Raw genomic sequence first — 22,974 nt, forward strand, 5'->3', positions numbered from 1 at the left:
CAGCATATTACATTGTTTCTTAAACACTGCCATATTACATGACATAACCCTTTCAAAGAACTGTGCTGGAATTATCTGTTACACTGTAGCTACTTAAACAAATATTTTAAAAAGACTTAATATGCTAATGTTAGCACACAAAGTAAAGACTATAAACCATGTATATTATGTCAGTTAAAAAGTCTAATTTATTAAAAATTCTGAAAAATACATATAAATCTATGTATGAACCCAAGAAGCCTATAATGATTGTGTATTCAACACTTTTTAAAGGCTTTTCTTATCATTTGTGCCAAATGTCCTAACAAAATAATTCTTCACAGCTTGAAATCTGTATAAAACACATAACCCAAGCTCTTATGTGTTGATCCCTTCTACACGGTCGCCCATTAAGGTGGAATCATTTAGTTTTCAGACACATTCCTCTTTTTATGTTCTATTTATACACATCAGCCTTTGACCAGGTGCAATGATATTGATCAATACAATTTTGAGAATATATACACTTTATCTATCAAGAATAAATCACACTGTCACAATCATTTCATGAGAAGATGTAAAAAACATTTTATTCCAACTTTATGGCCGACCGTGTATATGGGATAATACCAATATAAAGTACAGAAACATAATCTCATGTATAGACATAATCATTAGCATTTGAAATTTGGTTTAACAACATTTTGCTTGTAAAACAGCTATTTAACTTTGGTAACCATATGAAGATTTTGTAAAGAAATATAGTATTCCTGTCTCCCAAAGTGACCATCTGGCATTCTATGCTCATCACATTGTTTATCACATATATTCCTAACAATGACAAATGCTCTCTTTTCATGTGTTTATTCAGTGTGTACATCTGACAATATTTTGGGCTGATTTTCAGTTGGATCTTAAAATATATTTTGGCAAGGAATTTTTACAAACGTGATTTGTTATTAATAGTCAACAATCCTAATTTCTCCAGCAATGAATAATATGTTATTAATATGTCATTATAGCCACATTTTACATTCATAAACTGAAATTCTTGAAGAAGTTACCATCCTATATTACATTCAAACAAACTGATCTAAGCATATATCTTCAGACATTTCATACACAGTCCAGACATGTATTAGGTTCATCTTGTTTAAACACACACTTAGTCCAGTCATCAGCTAGCAGTCTGTCAGCATGCTGAACGTTTGCAGGTTCACCTGGAGTGCCACAGTGAAGCTGCCTATTGAGCCTTGTCCCGGCCGTCATGAGCCCCGCTCCCTGCAGCTCCAGTCCTGCAGGTACTGTGCAGTGCTGTGATCCAGCTCTAACCCCCAGAGCAGCGTATGGTAAAGCCATCAGGGCCAGTGTCCCTTTGAAGAGGGGGACCGAGAGAAACACAACAGCTCTGAACACGATGCCGTCTCCCTTTTCAACCAGCCCTTTTTTTTCCTCTTTGCAAAAATTCCTGCAAGACCCCGTACTACCCTCTGCTTTTTCAATTTATTTCCCCTCTTGCTCACCACCTGATCTCCCAGACTTTCACTCATTCCATTTAACCCTAAACTCTCTCTTGATTTTGTGCTCACTTTCTCTCAGTTTCTCTCTACATTCACACTGGAACTCAAAGTATCCCAATTCTGACTATTTCCCTCACCATGGACATAGATTATCTGTTTTCTGACTGCAATACTCTGCATGGAGTCAAACTTTTTCACTGCCCATTTGGGCCACAATCACATGTGCTACAAAATCACACAGCATCACCATGGAACAGTTTACATTTGAAGTTTCTCCTGCTTGTACAAAGTGGAACTGGAATGAAGCTAGTGACAGTAACTGTTTACTGCCAAATTTCAGCTACTTTCATTCCCAAACGAACACATTTCAAGTGATGTGTGTCACCTCAGAAGCATTTAGACAAGTAGTTGCCAACATTTTCCACCTGTGACAAAGTTTGGAAATGAGTTGTCTTCAACCAAGGTTTGTATTTTCTCCTTCTCTGATCATTTCATTTTAAGGGTTTTTGGCATCCAAAAGAGGCATTGTGTGTGTGTGTGTGTGTGTGTGTGTGTGTGTGTGTGTGTGTGTGTGTGTGTGTGTGTGTGTGTGTGTGTGTGTGTGTGTGTGTGTGTGTGTCTGTCTGTCTGTCTGTCTGTCTGTCACACATGCTGCTCCATTCAGCATCAGACCCATTTGGTGGTCGTCCTCTCTGGAATGCGAAGACTGCAGTCATGTGATGTCCTGTGTGTTCACTCTAATGTCACTGTCATGGCGTGCTGCCATATTAGGTTACACATGTGTCAATAAATAGAAAATAATGAGCAGTCAATATCACTGCTGAAGATTAAGCTGATATCTTGTTTTTTGTGCTGATAATCATATTGTTAGGTTTTCTCAACCCAAATAGTTAAATTAAAAAAACACAAATGAGATGCTTCAATTAAAAATAAATATTTTATTTTTATTTCTTATATTAGTGACACTAACATTTTTTCTATCAAGAAATAATATACCTGGGAAACTTGTTTTAAATTGATGTGAGCAGTATTAACTTATTCCATTAATCTCCATTGTATAGAAGGAGAGGCAGGAATCTCAAAGTATTTCATAAAATGGACAAATAAAAGCCAAACTATCAGAACATGAAACTCAGACATCACAGTGATACGTGTGGTATGGCTATGCTGTCAGATTTCAATCCAAGCCATAATAGCTTTTTATGGAGCAAGATAAGTACTGTAAGTGATTCAAAATATGTAGTTATAATGTTTCTAAAGAAAAACATCTGTTTGTTTTCTATACGTATATATTTAAACTTCTTCATTGATATCACTACATTTCACCAGCTAATTAGAACATACTTCAAGCACTTCTGTCAGATAATGCACCACTTCTCCCAGAAAATCATTGCAATTACAAATGTTTTAGTATTAACATGTTTGCATTGGAACAACACAAAAAAACAGAGAAAAAAAGTCACGCTTGATAAAAAAGTGTTTTTTTGGTCTGTTTTGGGTCATTGTCAAGACCCATGACCTCTGACCTCAGGTAGACACGCTGCTTTCTGACACTGGGCACTACGTTGTGCCCCAAAATTCTTTGGTAGTCATCAGATTTCATTCACACAGTCAAGGCATCCAGTGCCAGGAGCAGCAAAACAACCCCAAAACATCTGCGAACGTCCACCATGTTTGACCGAAGGGACCGTGTTCTTTTCTTTGAAGGTCTCATTTGGTTTTCTGTAAACTTCACCAAAAAGCTCTATTTTGGTCTCATCTGTCCACAGTACGTTCTCCCAGAAGGATTTTGGCTTGGTCACATAAGTTTTTGGCAAACTCCAGTCTGGCTTTTTTATGCCTTTGTGTCAGCAGTGGTGTCCTCCTGGGTCTCCTACCATAGTGTCCCTTTTCATTCAGATGGCGACGGATAGTGCGAGCTGACACTGTTGCCCCCTGGGTCTGCAGGTCTGCAGGTCAGCATGAATTTGTTTGGAAGTTGATCAAGGTTCTTTATCCGCCATTCTAACAATCCTTCATTGTAATTTTTCATCAATTTTTCTCCTCCGTCTTAGTCCAGGGAGGTTAGCTACAGTGCCATGGGCTGTAGACTTCTTGATGACATTGCACACAGTGGACACAGGAACATTCAGATCTCTGGAGATGGACTTTAAGCCTTGAGATTGGCCATATTTTTCCACAGTTTTGGCTCTCAAATCGTCAGACAACTCTTTTCTCTTCTTTCTTTTCTCCATGCTCAGTGTGGTACACACAGACACACAACACAAGGTTGAGTCAACTTTTCTCCATTTTAACTGGTTGTAAGTGTGATTTCTACAGTATATTGCCCACACCTCATACTTGCCACAGGTGAGTTTAATACAATTTACAGGAGCATCACATGCTTGAAATGCAATTATTTCTTACAATCTTGACAAGATTTTCTTGAGTTCTGTGTAAAATGTTATCAAGTTTGACTTTTTTTCTCTGTTTTTTTGTGTTGTTCCAATGCAAACAAAATAAATAAACATATGAATACCAAAACATTTGTAATTGCAACGATTTTCTGGGAGAGGTGGTGTATTTTCTGGCGCGGATATTTTTGGCCATGACTGTATATACTGGTAGTGTATGTTTCCTGTACATTGTGGTCTTCATATGTACACAGTCAGTGATGTTAAACACATACAGGTGCTATGATACTATCATGACTGATAACCTCAGATGAACCCTGGTCTCCAGGACAGGACACACCCTTTACTTCACTAATCTGATTTTATACACAGAGATCAAGCTGTGAGATGTTGAGCTGCAGTTGACAAAAGTTATCTGAAATTCAATTATCAGTGTTCTGCTGGTACGTACAAAGACTCACCAAATTGATTTGACATACACAGCTCTTTTAAATCCCAGTCGGCATTCAAATCAATTGGGTAGACATCATCTCTTTCTCTCTCTCTCTCTCTCTCTCTGTCTCTCTCTCTTTCACACACGCACACAAGCGCACACATGGACACACACACACACACACACACACACACACACACACACACACACACACACACACACACACACACACACACACACACACACACACGCACACACACTCCTCACACCATGAGTCCAACAATGTGAACAGAGCAGCTTCCGCCTGTAACCCACGCTGCTCTACTTGCCAACTGTGGGAACAGTTTCCCACAATGGTTAACACTCGTCTACCTCACCGCCTCGCCCACAGCTGCACATGTGTGTAGGTGTGTTTAGTACAATGTGTGTGTACATGTATGTTTTGTAGTTCTATATTTAATGTTAATGTCTGTGTGTTTAAACTGGATATCTGTGCACATATTCATGTATTAAATGACTATGGTGTTTTTGTGTATTTATTATCATGTGCATTTTAGTCTGTGTATGACTGTGGATGTATATGTGTATATGTGTACATGTGATGTTGTGTGCCCACAGTCTGGTTGCTGCAGCGCTCTCAGCAGACATTCACTCACTTCAGCTAGTTCTCAGCAGCGGCAGGTTGCCAGGCTTTTTTACTGCCTCTGTGTGTGTGTGTGTGTGTGTGTGTGTGTGTGTGTGTGTGTGTGTGTGTGTGTGTGTGTCTGTGTGTGTGTGTGTGTGTGTGTGTGTGTGTGTGTGTGTGTGTGTGTCATGGATGGTGTTAGCAGAGCATGGATGTGAAAAGCAGCCCAGTGACGTGCAGAGGACTGTATTGAAACATGGCAAAGCCTGGAGTAGAACCAGAGGCAGTACTCCCACCTCTGTCTGCATACACTGGGAAACACTCGTACCCATAATGTTGTACTTTGGTTTCATTTCACATTGGTTAATTTTGGTTTGTACAATTTAAAATGAAAACTAAAATTACAAAGTTAAGGTAAACCAGTATCACAGGTATATTTTAAAACTCCACTAACATGTTACTTTGGATCAAGTTTACCCTACACAGTTTGAAACTTTGACAGTTTGCTAATGAATACTTCAGCATTTTGAGAAAGACTTTTTTTCTGAGGGGGGGGGGGGTGAAAAAATTGATATCATTCTCATGCCTGTGTCAACAGTTTATCCATCTACCCAGTACCTCTGTGCCTGATACAGAGTGTGTCAACATTAAAGGCTACCGCTGCCCTCTAATAAATATTATAACGAAAAATGCAGAAAATCTCCACTTAGTGAGAAATAACTAATCTATCATTCTGCAGAATAATTGTTAGCAGCGGGTGTTTTTAGTCTATCTCACAATGTTTTAGTTTTGTGTTATGCACTTGGTGACTTTGGTTTGACTGTTTCACCCAGTGTATCAGAAAGCCTACTAGTACACAATATACTGTACATTGTAATAGCATGAAGTGTGTGTGTTCTTTTTTCTAAGCTGAAAAACATACATTTCAGGAGAAATATTGAAAGCTTTCAAATGAATAATTATTATGTGTGTGCTTTAAGTCATTCTGTATATTTGTTAGAATGTTCTTGTCTATGTCAGTGAAACAGAAACATGGAGTGCAGCGGCTCATTGTAACACCTCAAGTCATGAAACACATGTGAGACCCTGTGCCACTGGGTCAGAGTCAGAGTCCAACTCTGGCTCTGCTAAAGCTGCCTGGCTGCGTGCGTGCGTGCGTGCATGTCAAAAAACAGCATCCATTTGAGGCCAGTGTGCAGGTCTGGGTCTGCAGGTCTTACTAAATGAGTGTGTGTGTCAGAGAGTCACTGTAGTGGTCCTGTCATCTGGCCCACAGACTGGAACAGCATCACTAGCACTTCACCATACCATATTTACAATTAATGACTACACTTTTGTTATTAACATAACTGACAACAAGTCAGTTATAAACTCATTAGCTTCTTTAGCTTGTATTTAACAGCACAGGAAAAATGAAGCAACAGCTCAACTGAAAGCAGCTGAACTTCTCAAGGTTGAGTGTACGGCATACTGAAAGCTAATGACAGTTTATGCTTACAGCTGCAAATGTTTGGATGTATGGTTATGTGTCACCAACATCTAAAGGTTTATTTTAGGTTAATCACGCTACCATGCTGACATATAAACAGACTAGTCTACAAAACATGACAATATATTCCTCAGGGGAAAAAGAGCAGTGTGGAGTGAGAGATAAAAGTTTGCCAGGTAGCATTATGTTCTGCCAGTCTTCATTTAGCCAATGAGACTGACATAAAGTGACCAATTTAATCTTATTTTCAACATGAAGTGATCAGTCACTGTACACTTAATAACTGGAGATGCATCCTAAGCTCATACAAGTGCCAAAATGAACAGCTCAAGTAATTATCTTGAACTGATGACATTAAATATGTATATGTTTTTTTCCATAATTTAAGAAATCTTATCAGTCTGTTTCATCACGATATAATTCTACTACTGCTACATCACCTACTGCATTTGGAGTTTTTTCTCATCAGCATCAAGGTTCTAAGGACAGAGGGCGTAGTGCTGATAGTAAAGCTATATAAATAAAACTGACCTGATCAGACCTGAAGGAAAACAAGCTTATTGTCAGCTGGACAACCAGATAATGTGTGGGCAAAGAGGTAGCACAGATTATGGAGAGCGAGCATGATTTTTTTTTTTTTTTTGACACCCAGAGACAATGTGCTGAATGGAGAGTCGCTGAAATGGCCTGTTTGTGGGGTTTGTTCAAATGTAACAATGGGACAATGTCACTGAAAAGACTCAACATGTTAGCGATAGGTCAACACTTCACAGGAACAACTCCAGGCAGCTGAGCACTCAGAATGATGGAGATGCTCTGCAAATTCCTTTCCTGAGAACATGGTGTCACTGTCAGCTTGCAGTGCTCAACAGATCCAGGTGTTAGAGCTGGGCTTACCTTTGCAGAGAAGAAGCAAACAGGCCAGTGGCTGTTGCTGAAGCTGGAGCCATTGCACTGGGTTTAAGTGCTCATATGGAATGGGTATTACAAGCATGTGTTCCTTGAAGGAGGGTATATTTGGTCAAACCCAGCGGGGCAATCAAAGACACCCTGGATATGAGACTGGAAATGTCTGTAAGTTCATAGATGCCAGTCTTGCTCTCTCTCTCTCTCTCTCTCTCTCTCTCTCTCTCTCTCTCTCTCTCTCTCTCTCTCTCTCTCTCTCTCTCTCTCTCTCTCTCTCTCTCTCTCTCTCTCTCTCTCTCTCTCCCTCTCTCCATCCAGATGGATAAACAGTTGAAGGCACACACCAACCTAATGACTGGGGTCTGAGGAAGTGACTGGAGGAGCAGCCATGACTTCTGTTGAGCAGAAGACCAGAACCCTCATGAACACAATTCATTGTGTAAGGTTACACAATGATACTTCTTATAATAGTCATATCATAGTTATAGTGGCAGATGACACACAAGGACACTGAACAGTATGTTGTTCCTGGACTTTCTCCTGGGTCACCTCACTGCTAGACATTCCTTTAATACAAAGACATCCAGGATTTGCTAAACTTGACAAACAAACACAAGCCTTGTTTCAGTTTCATCTACTTTGTGAAATGACAGACACTGTTCAGTCCGAGAAAGCTAACAATGAGTGTCATTCAAGAAGCATTCATACGAGCAGATTTGTTCTTAAGATGCAGATACAAGTGATTTAAGAATATATTTGGCATCAGGTAGTACAGAAGGAAGTGATGTGCTTCTCGGGATTATTTCTAGTCCTGTAGGTCCCGTAAAGGTAATGTCCATCTCAACTTAACGGTCGACAGCCGCAGCTGCAATGTAAACCTATGTCCAGTGAAAGTGCTCCTTTTCACCTTTGACGGGCTCAGATTGATGTTTTAAGTGTCTGGCAATGAAAAGTAAACACAGGAACAAGCCGCCTGTAACTTTTTAGATTCCTTACAGTCTAAAGTCAGAATTTGTAGGTGACTTACATACTATAGTTCCTCAGTTATGTGTTGAAATCACATTTTTCTTACCATCCTGAGCTGACCAGCCGGCCTCACACTTTTCATCCAGATGATTCTTCGGAGGAGAAACAGTCTCCAGGACGACAGTGTTGATAAACACAGTAAACCCATGTGTAGTAGTTACATAGCTGGGATGACTCTCATCCATGGACACCTCTAGATTTTCTGAGTCTGGCAGCAACAGGTCTGACCCTGCAGAAAAAGTTTTTTCTTCTTCATTTGTCAGGAGAGTAGTGACAACAGGAACAGCAGCAGTTTCTCTGAGGTAACGTTACTGTACGTTGTCTTTCCTGTTTGTCCTGCTGCCTTTCTGCTCCCATTCTTTTTTTCCCCCTTATAGTTTTATCTCCTCTCAGTAATATAAATAATAACGTTTTTTTTCTTTTTTTGATTTGGAGCTTTATTGTCATTTTGATGACATTTTGATCGCACTCCCTGAGTAAAAATCAAATACAAATAAACATTCCCAAAACACTTAAAAACTAAATAAATACCAACTCAAAGTGCAATAAACACTTTAACTGAGGGAAAAGGCACATAGTATATTGCACAAAGTGTAAACAGTCCAGTGTGTGTGATGAAGGGGGGTGCAGCAGTTTAACAATTTATCAACTTGGGCGGGAGGGGGATGTAGTTTCCTGTATTGCCTATCAGGGGGGGAGTTGCTAGAGGAAGTGGTATTCAGGGTGTGACAGGTCAGAGGCGATGTTGGAGGTCCTGCTCCTCTACCTGTTAAATGTCCCCAATAGCCGGCAACTGAGTCCCAATAATGCTCTGGGTCATCTTAATGACCTTTTGAAGAGCCTTCTGGTCCTTCTTGGTGGAACTAACAAACCACGCTGTGATGCAGTATGTTAAGATGCTCTCCACAGTACATCTGTAGAAGTTTACCAGAAGGCTCTGTGGCAGACTAGCTCTCTTCAGCTTCCTCAAGAATAAGAGGCCCTGTTCAGCCTTCCTATTGACAGTGGAAGTTTGGATGGACCAGGAGAGGTCGTCTGTAATGTGAACCCCTAGAAATTTGAAACTGGAGATTCCCTCCACTGCTTCACCATCAATGAACATTGAGCTGGAGTTTGTTCTCTTGGTCCTCTGAAAGTCCACTACAATCTCTCTTGTCTTTTAGTTGTTGAGAATGAGATTGTTCACTGAACACCAGGCTGTCAGGCATCTCATCACCATCACCTTGATCATTCAAAGTGAAATGACTCACAATCGTCTTGCACTTAGTTGTTTTTTTTGTTTCCTTACAGTCTAACCGGAAGTCAACAAACCACCAAACAAACCAAATTAAAAATTGGCATGGTTCAGTTAGGAAGCTACACTGGATATAGTTCTCTAATGCAGTTAGCCATAATGCTGCTACATGTGACTATTTCCTGTTTTTACTTTTTGTTGTCAGACACAATAACGATCTGAGTCTGTCTGTTGGGGGAAAAAACAGGCACACTTACTGGATGTACTTTTGGTGGGAAAAATTTGCCTACAATAGCAGCCAGACCAATTTTAAATATTTTGTCCCCATTAGTCACTTAGAAGAGATGGAGGGTGAACAGAGAGAGGAGGAAGAGCAGTGCAGGTTGCAGATGGCTGCATATCGGTGTGGGAGTAGAGAGAGGATGTAACCAAGGTAGTGAATGAAAGAGAGGGAAGAAAAGACCTTTCAGACGGGCATGTCATTACTTTAAATGTGATGGCAATATAAATCAGCCAAATTAAAAAAACAGCATTCATCATTTGTAGCTTCCCTTTAAAATGACACATAGAAACTGGCCGATATTTTGTCAGTGTCAGTGACTGTTGTAGGGCATAGACAAAATTGTCCAGTCAATAGGGCCATCAGATCAAAAAAGCACTTGTATGTGAGGGTCTGGAGTGCATGGACCATGTTTGTTTTTTTCATATTTAAAGGACTTCCTTGTATCATTTAATTTCACTGCAGTATGGAAATCAGTTTTCAGAGATCTTAAGAATTTGTTTTATAATTTATACGGTCTTGTCTTTGTTACAGGAGCAGTCCAATGATCAGACAGTTTGGACATTGGAATTGGTTTATTCAGATCATCTGAACCACAGTATTTGGAGGTCAAACTGAATGTGAATGAACCTGAAATTCCCCTTATAATCTCTCAAGTACAGTAAATGCAATAGGAGCAGTTATTGGGTCTGTAAGCGATGGGCCATAATTATTCACCTTCATTTTCTTCAAGATAAGTTTGACTAACCTGGATGTTTGTTTGTAACCTGACTGATCTCCTGGCTGCTCCTGTTTCTTCACCCATCTGACTTCCTTTAGTGATTCCACTTGGTGAGTGCTCTTAAGACCCATGTTGTAATAAATTATAATTATCCTGTTCTGTAAATTCATCACAGACATCATGCCAGATTTTATTGTTGTCAGTTATCTTTGCAGAGTAATGCAGTGCAAACTTCGAAGCAGTAAAAGCAGTGATGCATGACGTAACTTAAGTCTGTATATAATGTATGTATATACCATAATGAAATTATATGATAATAGAAAAATAGAAAAAAACTGAAAAATATTTGCCAATGTAAAATACAAATGGTTGGTGACAATTTTAAGGAAAATTGATTCAGCTTCCCTTAACATGTCCTGTTTTAGGGTCCCATGATGGTCCAAATTCTGATTAGAGACGTGTCTGACAAGAATATAGGAGGAAAAACTAAAAATTTTATATAGCCAATGTTCTTTTTTAAACAAGGATGGTCAATTATAACATTCATTTTGTATTTATTTACAGTGTTGTGTTATGTTTTTCATAACTCCACACTGAAGGCCTTGTCACAAGTGGAGAAAAGCGAGAGGAGAGGGAGAATAGGAGCTGAGGGGGAAGGGTGTTTGCCCCCTGCAGGGCTGCTGATGGATGCAGGGCTCCTGGGGTTAAGGGGAGGGCAGCCAGGCCCTGAGCCAGGGTACAGAGTGGCAGCTACCTGCCGCTCATCACATGCACACACGCACGCACGCACGCACGCACACACACACACACACACACACACACACACACACACACACACACACAGTCCAGTAGCTTTCATTACAGTTTTTTAGTCTAGCACCACCACTTTTACTCACATCATCTAACACACCCTGACCCACTTTATGTCTCACATTGGGGTGATAAGTTTAACTGGTACCCCTCACACACACACACACACACACACACACACACACACACACACACACACACACACACACACACACACACACACACACACACACACACACACACACACACACACACACACACACACACAGGGCAGAGGATGCTAATGGGAGGGAGGGAAGGAAACAGAAACATGAAGCCTGTCAGTGAAGAAGATAACAGATGAAGACTTCAGCATGCCACACATACAGCAAAGAGCTCCATTCACTACCCTGCGCTGTCCTGCATACTGTCTGTCTTAATACATCATTAAGGACACCAGGGCAAATCGTCGCAGCCCACACCTATCTCCTCTGGAGCGCCCACTGGTGGCTCAATTCTATATGACAGGCATACAGTGAAATCATGTTCTCTGATGGTCGTGAGCTGCTTGAGAATTCAAGTGGGATGTAATGATGCTCAAGGATGTCTTATAACAGTCTTTCAGGTCACCCTTAAGAAACTGCACCTTTCAGATGGTTGAGTAGTCTGAAGTCTGCAGAGAGACTTCGCTTTACACTACAAACGGAGCAGAGTGCTGTTCTCAATGGGCCACTTTAAGCCTTTCCTGCTAATTTAATGACTCCTAAAACTGTGTTTATTTACCAGACTGTGAGTTTCTGTGCTCTTGTTGTGGCCGATACTGAGAGAGCACGCAGTCTAATTAATTGTCAAATCAATCAATAGTCTAACTGATAACGATCACGTTCAATGGCTGTTCATTAATAAAAGGGTGCGGTTTGCAGATAATTATGTGGTTTGTGTCAAAATCAAAAAATGGCCTGGTTAATGTCATTAACCAATGTCGAGGTGTGAATGTGCAGTCCTTGTCCAGTCCTAGTTCTGCTGTCTGCTTGTTCTTAATGAATTGAGTTTTCACTCTGCCATCTCCAGCACCTTCATTTTCCAGAGTTTAATTTATTGCTTTGAGTTTGAAGTCATAAATAAGTCTTTAAAAGTAGGTTTGTTTCTGCAGTTCAATTACACCTTTAAGGCGAGAAGTGGCCACTCTCTTTATCAAATGAAGGGAGGGGGTGTTTTAAAAACGTTAATCGCCTGTAATCCTTTTAATATGTCTCACACTTTGCTCTGTCAATACACAAAGCTGAGAAGCTCCAGCTCCACTGAATACAAAACTGGAAACACGCGAGTCTTGCTGAACAGAGAGGAGAGGGTCTGTGGGGTCATCAAGTTACAGCTGATGATTTATCACAACACAATTGATGCACTCACTGTTATGTTCATGAGGAGAGGGTTAGGGTAATATTTGATTTTAGTGTAGGCTGTGGCAGCCAGGCTCATCCTCGCCTATTTCTCCCCCTGTCAAGTGTGGACCGCTCCTCAGGTAAAGAGATGTTTTGACTCAAAGGGGGAGGGAAGGGAGAGTGGGGGCTGTCTGCTTTTGTTCTGCAGAAAAAGGGGGCTTGTTCTTAGTAGATCAGCCTGCCATTTTAACCGGGGGTGTGTGAGCGCCGAGTGAGAGGCTTGACAGCGGTGTGGGATGGGAGCAGAGAGTGCAGTGAAAGAGCGTCCTGCCTGCAGTCCTGCCACAGCCGAGCATCGAGCCACTCCGAGAGCACTGAGGAGCCAGAGCCCACCCGAGTCTCATCTGCAACGGATCACACACCTGAAGGCCGCGGAGGACCACAGGGATTACAAACCAGACGGAATAAGTCTGACAGCCCGGATGATTCTCTCCTTGCATCAGGGTTTTATCTTCTTTGTAAAAAATAAGGATTTCAATCCTACAGCGCTTTTCTCAAAACTTCAACGTTCAGCTCCGCTTCTGCAAGTGCACTTAAACTTTGTGTAGCCAGCTGGCAGAACTAGACGCTCTTTATTATAATCAGCCGTGATCATTCATCACTGTTATTCAGCTTTTTCAGCGGAGAAGGAGCTTGCCTGTGATGGACATTGATTTGGTAAAGAATGAGTCCACTGTGCGTTGATGAGCCTCTCTACCAGCACCTCTGACCTTTTTGTGGATTTCACTGAAATCTTTTGGACTTGATCGTTTTATTTCCAACGAAATCAACTGGAGTTTGCAGCTCTGAAAGGATCCTGGTCAGAATTTATCTACTGGAAGCTGGCTCTTCACCTCCATCCACCATGAGACCCATCCCATCCAGACTCAGCTATCTGTGAGTGCTTTTCCTCACATCCACTGTTTACTCTCTGTTAATACTTCTAAACGCAGCTTTGAATGAAGTGATTTAATGCATGTTATTCTTCTTCTTTGCAGGTTTCTACATTTATTTGCATTTTGCTATTATGCTCAGGTATGTCACTACTTTTATTCCTTTTTATATAAATATAAATGTTTTAGAACAATCTTGTTTATATATATTTTGGACACTATAATATGCATATTATAGATACGGTTCAAAAACTAATGGTAGCCAAGCTTGTGATGCATAACGCACTAACAGATAGGAGTAAAGGTGAGGAATCATCAGAACATTATGTGATACAACAATATCGGATGGCTCCCACGGCGCGGCGGGCAACGGGGCGCGCGGCCTGCTGGCAGGTTGCTGATGAACAGACCGGCACCTGGCACAGGACACGCGAGCACAGGCGTGGGTATCAGCGCACGGGGATATGCTTGCGAGTCTTGTGAAAAATTTCGTGGGGTTGAAAATGAATGTTTCCATCAGCAGCAGTCATTCCATCACATTTAGGGTTTGTGTGAGGTTAAAATCAGCGACTACTAGAGAATGAGAAGTTGAGCATTCATTTTGTTTGTGATTTTTGTGTCTTTTTTTTGTCTGTGTGCTGTGGCGCGCATTCTCCTGTCAACACAACCTATAATCACACCGTGCGTCTTTTTTGGAAGCTGTTAATTTTATTTGGCATCAGTTCTCCTGGAACTTGTTACACTTGTCACTCGGGAAAAACAACAACAAGCTGTTATTGCGTTATGATATATTTTCCCTCTGTGATTAAGATTTCCTACAGTAACCCAAAGGCACCCTCAGTATTTTAGTCAAGATTTGACTTTTCATCCCTCTTTTGTGCAAAATTAATGTCAGTTAAAATAAGAATTTAAAAAAAAAAAAAAAGGAAAAAAAAGATAAATGTTCAAATACTGATTGTGATGACATCTAATTTCTGACAGGTAACCAATCAGTCCCCGCCTAATTTCACGCAGCATGTAAGCGAGCAGAGCAAAGTGACAGACCTCAAGAGCCGCAGGTTGATCCGGATCTACCAGCTGTACAGCCGGACCAGCGGCAAGCATGTGCAGGTCCTGCCCAACAAGAAGATCAACGCCATGGCCGACGATGGAGATGTGCACGGTAAGGCCCCGCAATTCAGTAAAGAAAAATGATATATTTTAATATCAATCATACCGTCAATTTGATGTTTTTTTGCATCGTTTAAAAAAAAGATTGAAACAGTTTTGGTTAGATTTTGGCTCCAATAAACGAATAATCTCGATATATTTAGTTTTATGTACATTATCCATTTATGCCGAGAGCGAAAGGAACATTTTCACTTTGCGCACTTCAAGGTCTCTTCAAAGCATGTACATTTCAGGTTTTCGAATTTAATGTCATTCATTTCTCCATGCAATTATTTTTAAATATGTCGCTATTACATCATAGTCTCGCTGTCCTGCAATATTTAAATGTTCTTTTTTAACGTTTTTTTTATTTTTTATTAATCTCTTCCAGAATTAATTTCTACTTATACATTTCTACTGTGAGCGAACATTTTCACTGCACCTTTTTAAGATGGCTCAATGCCATTATTATGTCATTCAAATAGTGAAATAATGGCTGTATATCCAAGATCTGAAGCATTTTAAAATTAAAATCTGTATGTAAAACAAGAGAGGATAGATCATTACTAATGCTGAATTTCTTCATTATTCATTCAGTGATTTGAGAAATTCTGCCTTGTTTCAAGATAGTGTAATTCCCCAAATGAGGAAAAACTTGGTTGAATCATAGAGAAGGTCATTCTTTGCACCATTTGTGATCCTAGTCACTACTGGTGTGTGTGTCGATGTGTTTGTGTGTGTGTGTGTGTGTGTGTGTGGGGGGGTCAGAGTAACTACCCACTGGATTGTAGATGGTGCTGGAGATGATCCTCTAGAGATCCTGCAAGTCTGGAAGAGACATTAGAAGTCATCTAACTTCTACCTCCTGAAAATTTCCTGCATAGCTCCATCTCCCCCCTCCACCCCCACTCCATCCAGCTTTAGAACCTAAACCGGCGTTGTTGAGCTTTGCAGTCACGCTGTCGTACAGTTTCTGTTGTATTTAGAGTAGATTCAATTTCATGAAGAGCATTAAGTCATTCAATAAAATGTGTATTATCACAGTGTGTTTGCTGCTGCCTTTTGTACAGGCATGGAGCACAAATGTAGCTCATGTAATCTTGTGCATGTGTGTGGCCACGAGCTATTCAGGTCACCTGAAGTCATTTTGAGAAATAAGAGAGAGAAAGTGTCAGAGTTCCCAGTGACCCCAGTAACCCTGTGGCCGATGCCATGGAACCATTTTAATGAGACAATGTGGATTAAAATAGAATTCAAATATGCTCATCCGCTATTTGATTTCAGTGTTTCTTGATCAATATCTGTGAGAATGTTGAATTGCTGCAATGCTGATTCAAAGACATTGTGTGCAGCAGACTGTAAATAACCTGTACACACACATTATCTGTCATTCTGCAAATTCACTCACATTTATAAATCCAGATTACTTTTTTTTATCTTGTTGAAAAGCACCACAAAAATGCAACTGTCCATATTTCCTGTGTCTTTCAGTACTTCTTGGGATATAAAGATAAATGTGGAACTTTATGTGTGAGGGCAATGTAGATTTATTTGAAAAGGAATTCTTGATGGGCCTGCCAGGGTCGCCTCTTTAGCTTTCAAAGAATCGCGAGACACGTGGTTTTATCATTTTGCAAGAATTTTAGCTTGAATAAATCCCCAGGAATGGTCCCACAGGTTTCAGTGTGAGTGTGTGTGTGTGTGTGTGTGTGTGTGTGTGTGTGTGTGTGTGTGTGTGTGTGTGTGTGTGTGTGTGTGCGTGTGTGTGTGTGTGTGTGCGTGTGAGAGAGAGAGAGAGAAAGGGAGAGTGAGACAGCGAGAGAGAGGATTGAGACTATGCCCGTTTGAGAACACACTCAAAGATTTTTCCAAGTGTGTTGTCAATGCTTTTATGTCCATGCACATGCGTGCACACTGTTAAGTCATTGATTCAATGTTTCAAAAATATTTCAGCAAAAAAGCCACCTCATTCTGAAACCACCTAAACTTTTCACCACCCTTACAATGCTTCTATCAGACGTAGTTGTTAATTAAGCTCTTTTCTATTTATTTTCTTTAGCTAAACTCATTGTGGAAACCGACACATTTGGGAGTCGTGTACGCATCAAGGGAGCTGAGACCGGCTTCTACATCTGCATGAACAAGAGGGGGAAGCTCATCGGCAAGGTGAGGTGAAACGCTGATTTCAAACCAGCAGAAGTTGAAGCAAAAGGTTGGCTAACTTGTTGTAGCTGAGGTCAAAATGTCAATGGTTGTAGCAGCACAGTTAGAGGAGGATTTAGGGTTTGTCACGTGGATTTGTGTGGTGTAAAGGAAAACTCTGAGACAAATTGTTAAGAGCAGAAGTTCAATTGTTGAGATCAAAATCATCCATTTGTCCGTTTGCTTTGGTGCTTCATGTTTGTCTTCAGACTACATTTTGTGAAAAGTGAAAATATGAAGTTGTAGAAGCTCTAAAGCTAAATCATCAGCAGTCTTAAAGTGTTTGTTCAGGATAGCTAATATATACAGTAAATATATGAAATGACCATGTTATTTTGAATGACCTGGGACTACATTCGCTTGCGTCTATAGGACTAAAATGTGTTGGATGATAATAGACTGTGTGCAGCCTAATATCATTGTTAATTAGCCCACATGACTATTCTACATTTATCTTATTGACAACAAATTCAACAAAAAGAGTAAAACCAATAATGAATTGATCCTACTGGTAAGTGTTCCATGTGTATACAAAGCCTAAAATATCTCATTCTGCTTCGGAAAATAGTCCCCAACAAAATGCACAATTTCTTTATTTTTGAATAATGTTTGGAAAAAAACTACAGTGACCAGTGTTTAGGAAACTATTATTTTTTTGTCTTTCAATTGGATTAGTTGTTAATAAGAATTAGGCCAGATCTTTAAAATCTTGTTTCAGGTCATAGTAGTATCCTATTATTATTCTTAATGTTTAACATGTTGTACTGGTTGAACTTCAGGATGATGACCAGCTACATCATTTCAGGAGTTTTGTTTGATGCTTCTATGATCAGATTGTTTAGAGGGTAATGGAGGCTGATGATGACTGAATGGTAGCTAGTCTTGCATGATGTATGTATTATATCCTTTAAACTGGACTTAACAATATAAGGATGCAGGTTTGGGTTCAGCTGGACGGATTGTGTGTTTTGTTATGTGAGTGTGTAGGTGTGTGTTTCAGGCTGAGGTTATCTCAGTGCCCCTCTCTTACTGTGACGGCTAATAAACAGACTCCCTGCACACTGCCCCCCCCCCCCCCCCCCACACACACACACACACACACACTCCCCCGCCCACCCAGCACCCTGCCTCGCACACCATCTGCCCCGAGCTACCGGCCCAGTCACAGCCTGCCCCAGCCACAGTGTGTGTGTGTGTGTGTGTGTGTGTGTGTGTGTGTGTGTGTGTGTGTGTGTGTGTGTGTGTGTGTGTGTGTGTGTGTGTGTGTGAAGAGAGAAGGAATAAACAGAGTGTGTCTTTTGGATATGTGTGTGCACATGGGTGCATCATGACTATTTTTATCACACTATTTTGTTCAAAAAGGTGGGAGCTTATTACAGTAGCACTGTGTGCCCATGTCCAGTAGATGCTGTTTCAGCTGACCTCACTGTACATTTTATTAATAATATTAATTATTGATTACTGATTAATTATGTAATGTTGATGGTACTTGATGATATCACCAAGTGCAGATCATAGTTCTCTTAATGTCATCAAGCTGATCTATTGAGGCCTTAATTGAACACAGCAGAGAGCTGCTAAGAAGTATTTAAGGATGTATCGATTGATGTAGAGGGCCTGGATGGTCAAATTTAACCACATAACACGTTATTTAACCACATATGCAACACAAACCAGGAGTGAAAGTGACACTCGGTGGCTGATTAAGGCTTTATGGCTGGAACCTCCGTCCTGCAGCTACTGACCCACGAGGGCTGCTGGATGTTTGTTGAAGGGGGAGAAGAGTCATCGCTTACTGTCATCCCCCTCTCTCTGATCTGTAATGACTGTAGCATATGCTACATGTACAGTATGAGGGGGGGGGGGGCTGTGTGTGTGTGTGTGTGTGTGTGTGTATGATAGTGTGTGTGTGTGTGTGTGTGTGTGTGTGTGTGTGTGTGTGTGTGTGTGTGTGTGTGTGTGTGTGTGTGTGTGTGTGTGAGTGAGTGAGTGAGTGAGAGAGAGAGAGAAAGAGAGAAAGAGAGAGAGAGAGCGAGTATGTATGTGTGTGTGTGAGTGTGTGTGTGTCTGTGTGTGTGTGTGTGTGTGAGTGTGTACATGCAGGGGACAGGCTGCACAGGGAAGCCTTTATACATATGATATTTCATCCATCTGTAAATCTTCATTGAGTTGTGCTCAGTGAACATTCCGACTGACTGTTTTTCTGTGTTTGCTTCTGTAGAAAAACGGACAAGGCAGAGACTGTATCTTCACTGAGATTGTACTAGAGAACAACTACACTGCATTGAGGAATGCCCGCTACGAGAACTGGTACATGGCCTTCACCCGCCGCGGGCGGCCAAGGAAAGGCTCGCAGACACGCCAGCACCAACGCGAGGTCCATTTCATGAAGAGGCTGCCGAAGGGCCAGCAGCCTGCCCACTCAAGCCACCACCGGCCTTTTGACTTCATCCAATATCCCTTCAGTCAAAGGACTAAACGTACACGATACTCTTCAGAGCGCTGAGGAGGAGGAGGAAGATAGCAAGAAGAGAGAGAGAAAGAGGAGAAACTGACAGACTGAATTACCAGGACCTGAAACATTCCTCTGCTCTCCAAAAAACACCTCTAGAGACATTTTTATACTGTGCATTACTATATCTTAATGTGTAGTTTGTTTTCTATTTTTCTCAAAGTTAAAAAAAAAAACTGTAAATAGAAAAAAACATGAGAAATCTATTTTTGTACTCCAGACTTTTAGTACTGACTTATGTAAAAAAGCAAAAGAAAAGTTTGTTTTTAGATGCACATAACTCATTGACTTATCGGGGACATCTTAGTAGAGTGCGTTGTACTGTTTTTTTAATGTCATTTTGAACAGCGGAGTCATTTTTTGGACTCTTGCCTGCTGCTCAAGGAGACTTGAAGGGCCCCGATTGACCACACTGCCAGGGAATGCTGCGTTCAGAGACACAAACTGTCACACACTGTGTTGGAGAGCACTGGGGTTCAGTAAACGTCGCATAAACACATCACGGTAACACTGCAGGGTTTAGCCTCTTGCTAGATGCTGCATCATGACCAGCATCATTCTGTGTCACACAGTTAAAGCAAACAACTGTAGGAGTGTCTGATGGAGCAACGGGGCAGCTACATTTGATAATTACAGGTTTCCTGTTCTGACTGTAAAATTGATGTGTAGAAAATACATAGAAGCATAAGGAACCCCTCAACAAACCTGCTACCCCTCACCCTCTTGTGTTCTTGTTGCCCCTTGTATGTCTTTTTTTATACATATATAAATATATTTTTATTTGAGGATGTGTAAAATAAATTTAAGGATGGAATATTTATTTAAAATGTGTAATAAATGTACATTAGAATACTGATATTAAACTCTTGTTTGGTACATGCTTGCTTTGGACTGCTTTGTGAAACATGATGCACAAACAACTTTACTGACCACCATTATTATTGATATTTTCATACTTAGTTGTATCTAATAAGGCTTAGTGTTAATATGAATGTATTTGTGCACCTGCTGCTCTAGTTTGTTTTGTGGTGTTTTAAGACATCCTTTTGAGATCCACTGATAGTGGCTTCTGTTTGTTCCATTTGTTGATTAGAGGTAATCTATAAACTATATATATATAAACATTCTGGGAAATGCACACATACAAATCGACAACACATAGAAATTGTATTAAGCACTGAATCAGGACGTGGTTAGCCTAGCTAAGCATTAAGACTGGATGCAGATAGGAACAGCCAGCCTAGCTCCATCTGAAGTTCAAAAATACACATGCAAACATCACTAAAGTTCACTGACTAACATGTTGTATCTGTTTAAATGTAAATCTGTCAATTTGTAGTTTTAGAAGGAGGTACTAGCCAAAGCTTTTTGCATCCTCATGGGATATTTCAGTGTGGGTAGTAACTCATTACAGAAATACAATTACTTTTTTCAGTAACAATTAGTTTGAAGGTTACATTCTGAAGTAATCATATTACAGTTACTAATTCCAGTAACACTGTTAGTTTTAGACTTGGGGCGCAGTGTCTTAGTTTCGGTCTGGATTTTGGAAGTGTTGTGCGCAGTTACTGGTGCTACGCTAACGCTAGCTGCAGGTTGGTCCATGAATCCTTCTGAATTGTTTCCTGCTTGCTTTTTAAACCACAGACATCTCATTTTCAGCTTCTACATGTGTTAAATACAAAAGACGTAGTGTGTGACTGTGGAGGATTCTGAGTTGTTTACAGTAAACTGTGATGGAGCCAGTGGCTGAGTAAGGCCGTATTCAGACCAGTCGGTGCAAAAACACCAGTTCTTCCATTCATTTGAATGAGGCAATGCGTTTAGGTTGCATGTGTTTTGGCCGCAGCGGCACTGCACCATCCAGCAGCAAGAAAGTTTATCCAAAATCAACTTCTCAATTAACCCAATGTCACACGGTGGCCAATCACAGCTGGTGATCAGACTGATCAGAGCTGTAAAACCCTGCCATGAGGGAGGACAGAGATGTTAGGCTGAGGGGAGGACAATTCTCTTCATTTGATAATATTAAGTTAGACTTTGCTGTCGGCTTCCCGACCCATTTTAAGAAGAGAGAGAGAGCTGAGAGCAAATCAGTAAGACATTGTTTTCGGATTGTTTCACAGCGGTTCATTTCTAGAGCAGACACCCCCACACACAAATGTGTATCTGTGCTATTGCACCTAAAATTACAACCACATAAAAAAAACTATACACTCAAGGTTTAATGATGTTGCTCTTCAAATTAGATGTAAGCCTGAGTTGGGCACTATCTCATCTGCCTCTCAACTTGGAAATCTTTTGGAAATAGATTCATCCAAATTAAAAGAATATTTTCTCACTTATTCATGGCCATCCATGCAAATAGTTTGAGGTTTCTGCTTCTGCCTCCACCATGCAGTGGAGGTGAATGGAATTTACTTTATGGTGCTAATGGAATTGAAAATGTACATTTCTTGCATACATTATATGGAGCTTTGACCCTCTAATTAACATAATGGACCTCAAAATAAAAAATTGAGAGTCTATGCCGTCAGTAAGATTTGAGCCCATTTTATTATGCCTATTAATGGTACATTCCACATATCTATTGCCCACAGCTGAAATAATGTCGCTGTATTGTAACAGTTGCATATATTTTTATTTATATCTGTAGCACAAGAGCACACACATTTGCATAAAAAGGTATATAGTGAAATTGTTCAGGATTGAGGATACAGCTCAGCAGTCAGCATAGATTTGGAGGTTTTCCACAACAAATCAATCAGTAATTTGTTCCATTCAGATTCTAAGATTTTTTGTTTGTTTGTTTGTTTGTTTTTTGCAAACCACTTTATTTAAGGCAGAATCCAATGTAAGTTGCACCTGTCTATCTGCCTTTACTTAGAGGAGTTTTGATTGGATAGTTTTGAGTATTATTTTATTTTTACAGGAAGGTTAAAAGATAAACATGTACTTTCTCAAGCACTGGTATTAACTGTCTTGCACCAGCACCTCTTAACCGAACAGAAAGGAAACACTGCAGACTTTGGTTTCTCCCCACATGAAACCTGACCAGGGAAAGCTAACAGGGAGGGTATTCTTAGTCTGATCTCAACAGGGATAACAAGGTCATTTAAAGTCATGAAGATCAGCCCCCCCCCTTTCTTTTTAGCAGATAGCAGGATGTCAGTGTCAGGGTGCTTTGCTGTTGTGGAGATGATACTGCTGTGTTTGTTTTTAGGCTTTAGCTTCCTCCAGGTTCTGTAACTGTCAGTATCTCCACTGTTGTTCTTTCATCTCTCACCTTTTAACACCCCAGGATTTAATCTGATTGGACAATACCAGCATGCACTATATTGTGTGTCTATGCAGATATGTTTTTGTGAAAGACAGTTAGATCACTATATTGATTGCTTTGTA

At 40.5% G+C, this 22,974-nt stretch overlaps 1 protein-coding gene across 2 annotated transcripts; it reads left to right on the forward strand.

Moving 5' to 3' along the window:
- The first annotated feature begins 13,681 nt into the window (after positions 1–13,681).
- Positions 13,682–19,566, forward strand: fgf8a (fibroblast growth factor 8a). 2 transcript variants are annotated; one of them, XM_062430408.1, is made up of 5 exons: positions 13,682–13,713; positions 13,815–13,851; positions 14,691–14,871; positions 16,918–17,024; positions 19,282–19,566. In XM_062430408.1, the coding sequence occupies exons 1-5, from the start codon at positions 13,682–13,684 to the stop codon at positions 19,564–19,566; spliced, it is 642 nt and encodes a 213-aa protein (XP_062286392.1). The 2 variants fall into 2 exon arrangements, with proteins under 2 accessions (XP_062286392.1, XP_062286393.1); XM_062430409.1 differs by having other exon boundaries at positions 14,724–14,871.
- The last annotated feature ends 3,408 nt before the right edge of the window (positions 19,567–22,974 follow it).

Source organism: Scomber scombrus, chromosome 12, assembly GCF_963691925.1.
Source record: "Scomber scombrus chromosome 12, fScoSco1.1, whole genome shotgun sequence".
NCBI classification, from domain to species: Eukaryota; Metazoa; Chordata; class Actinopteri; order Scombriformes; family Scombridae; genus Scomber; species Scomber scombrus.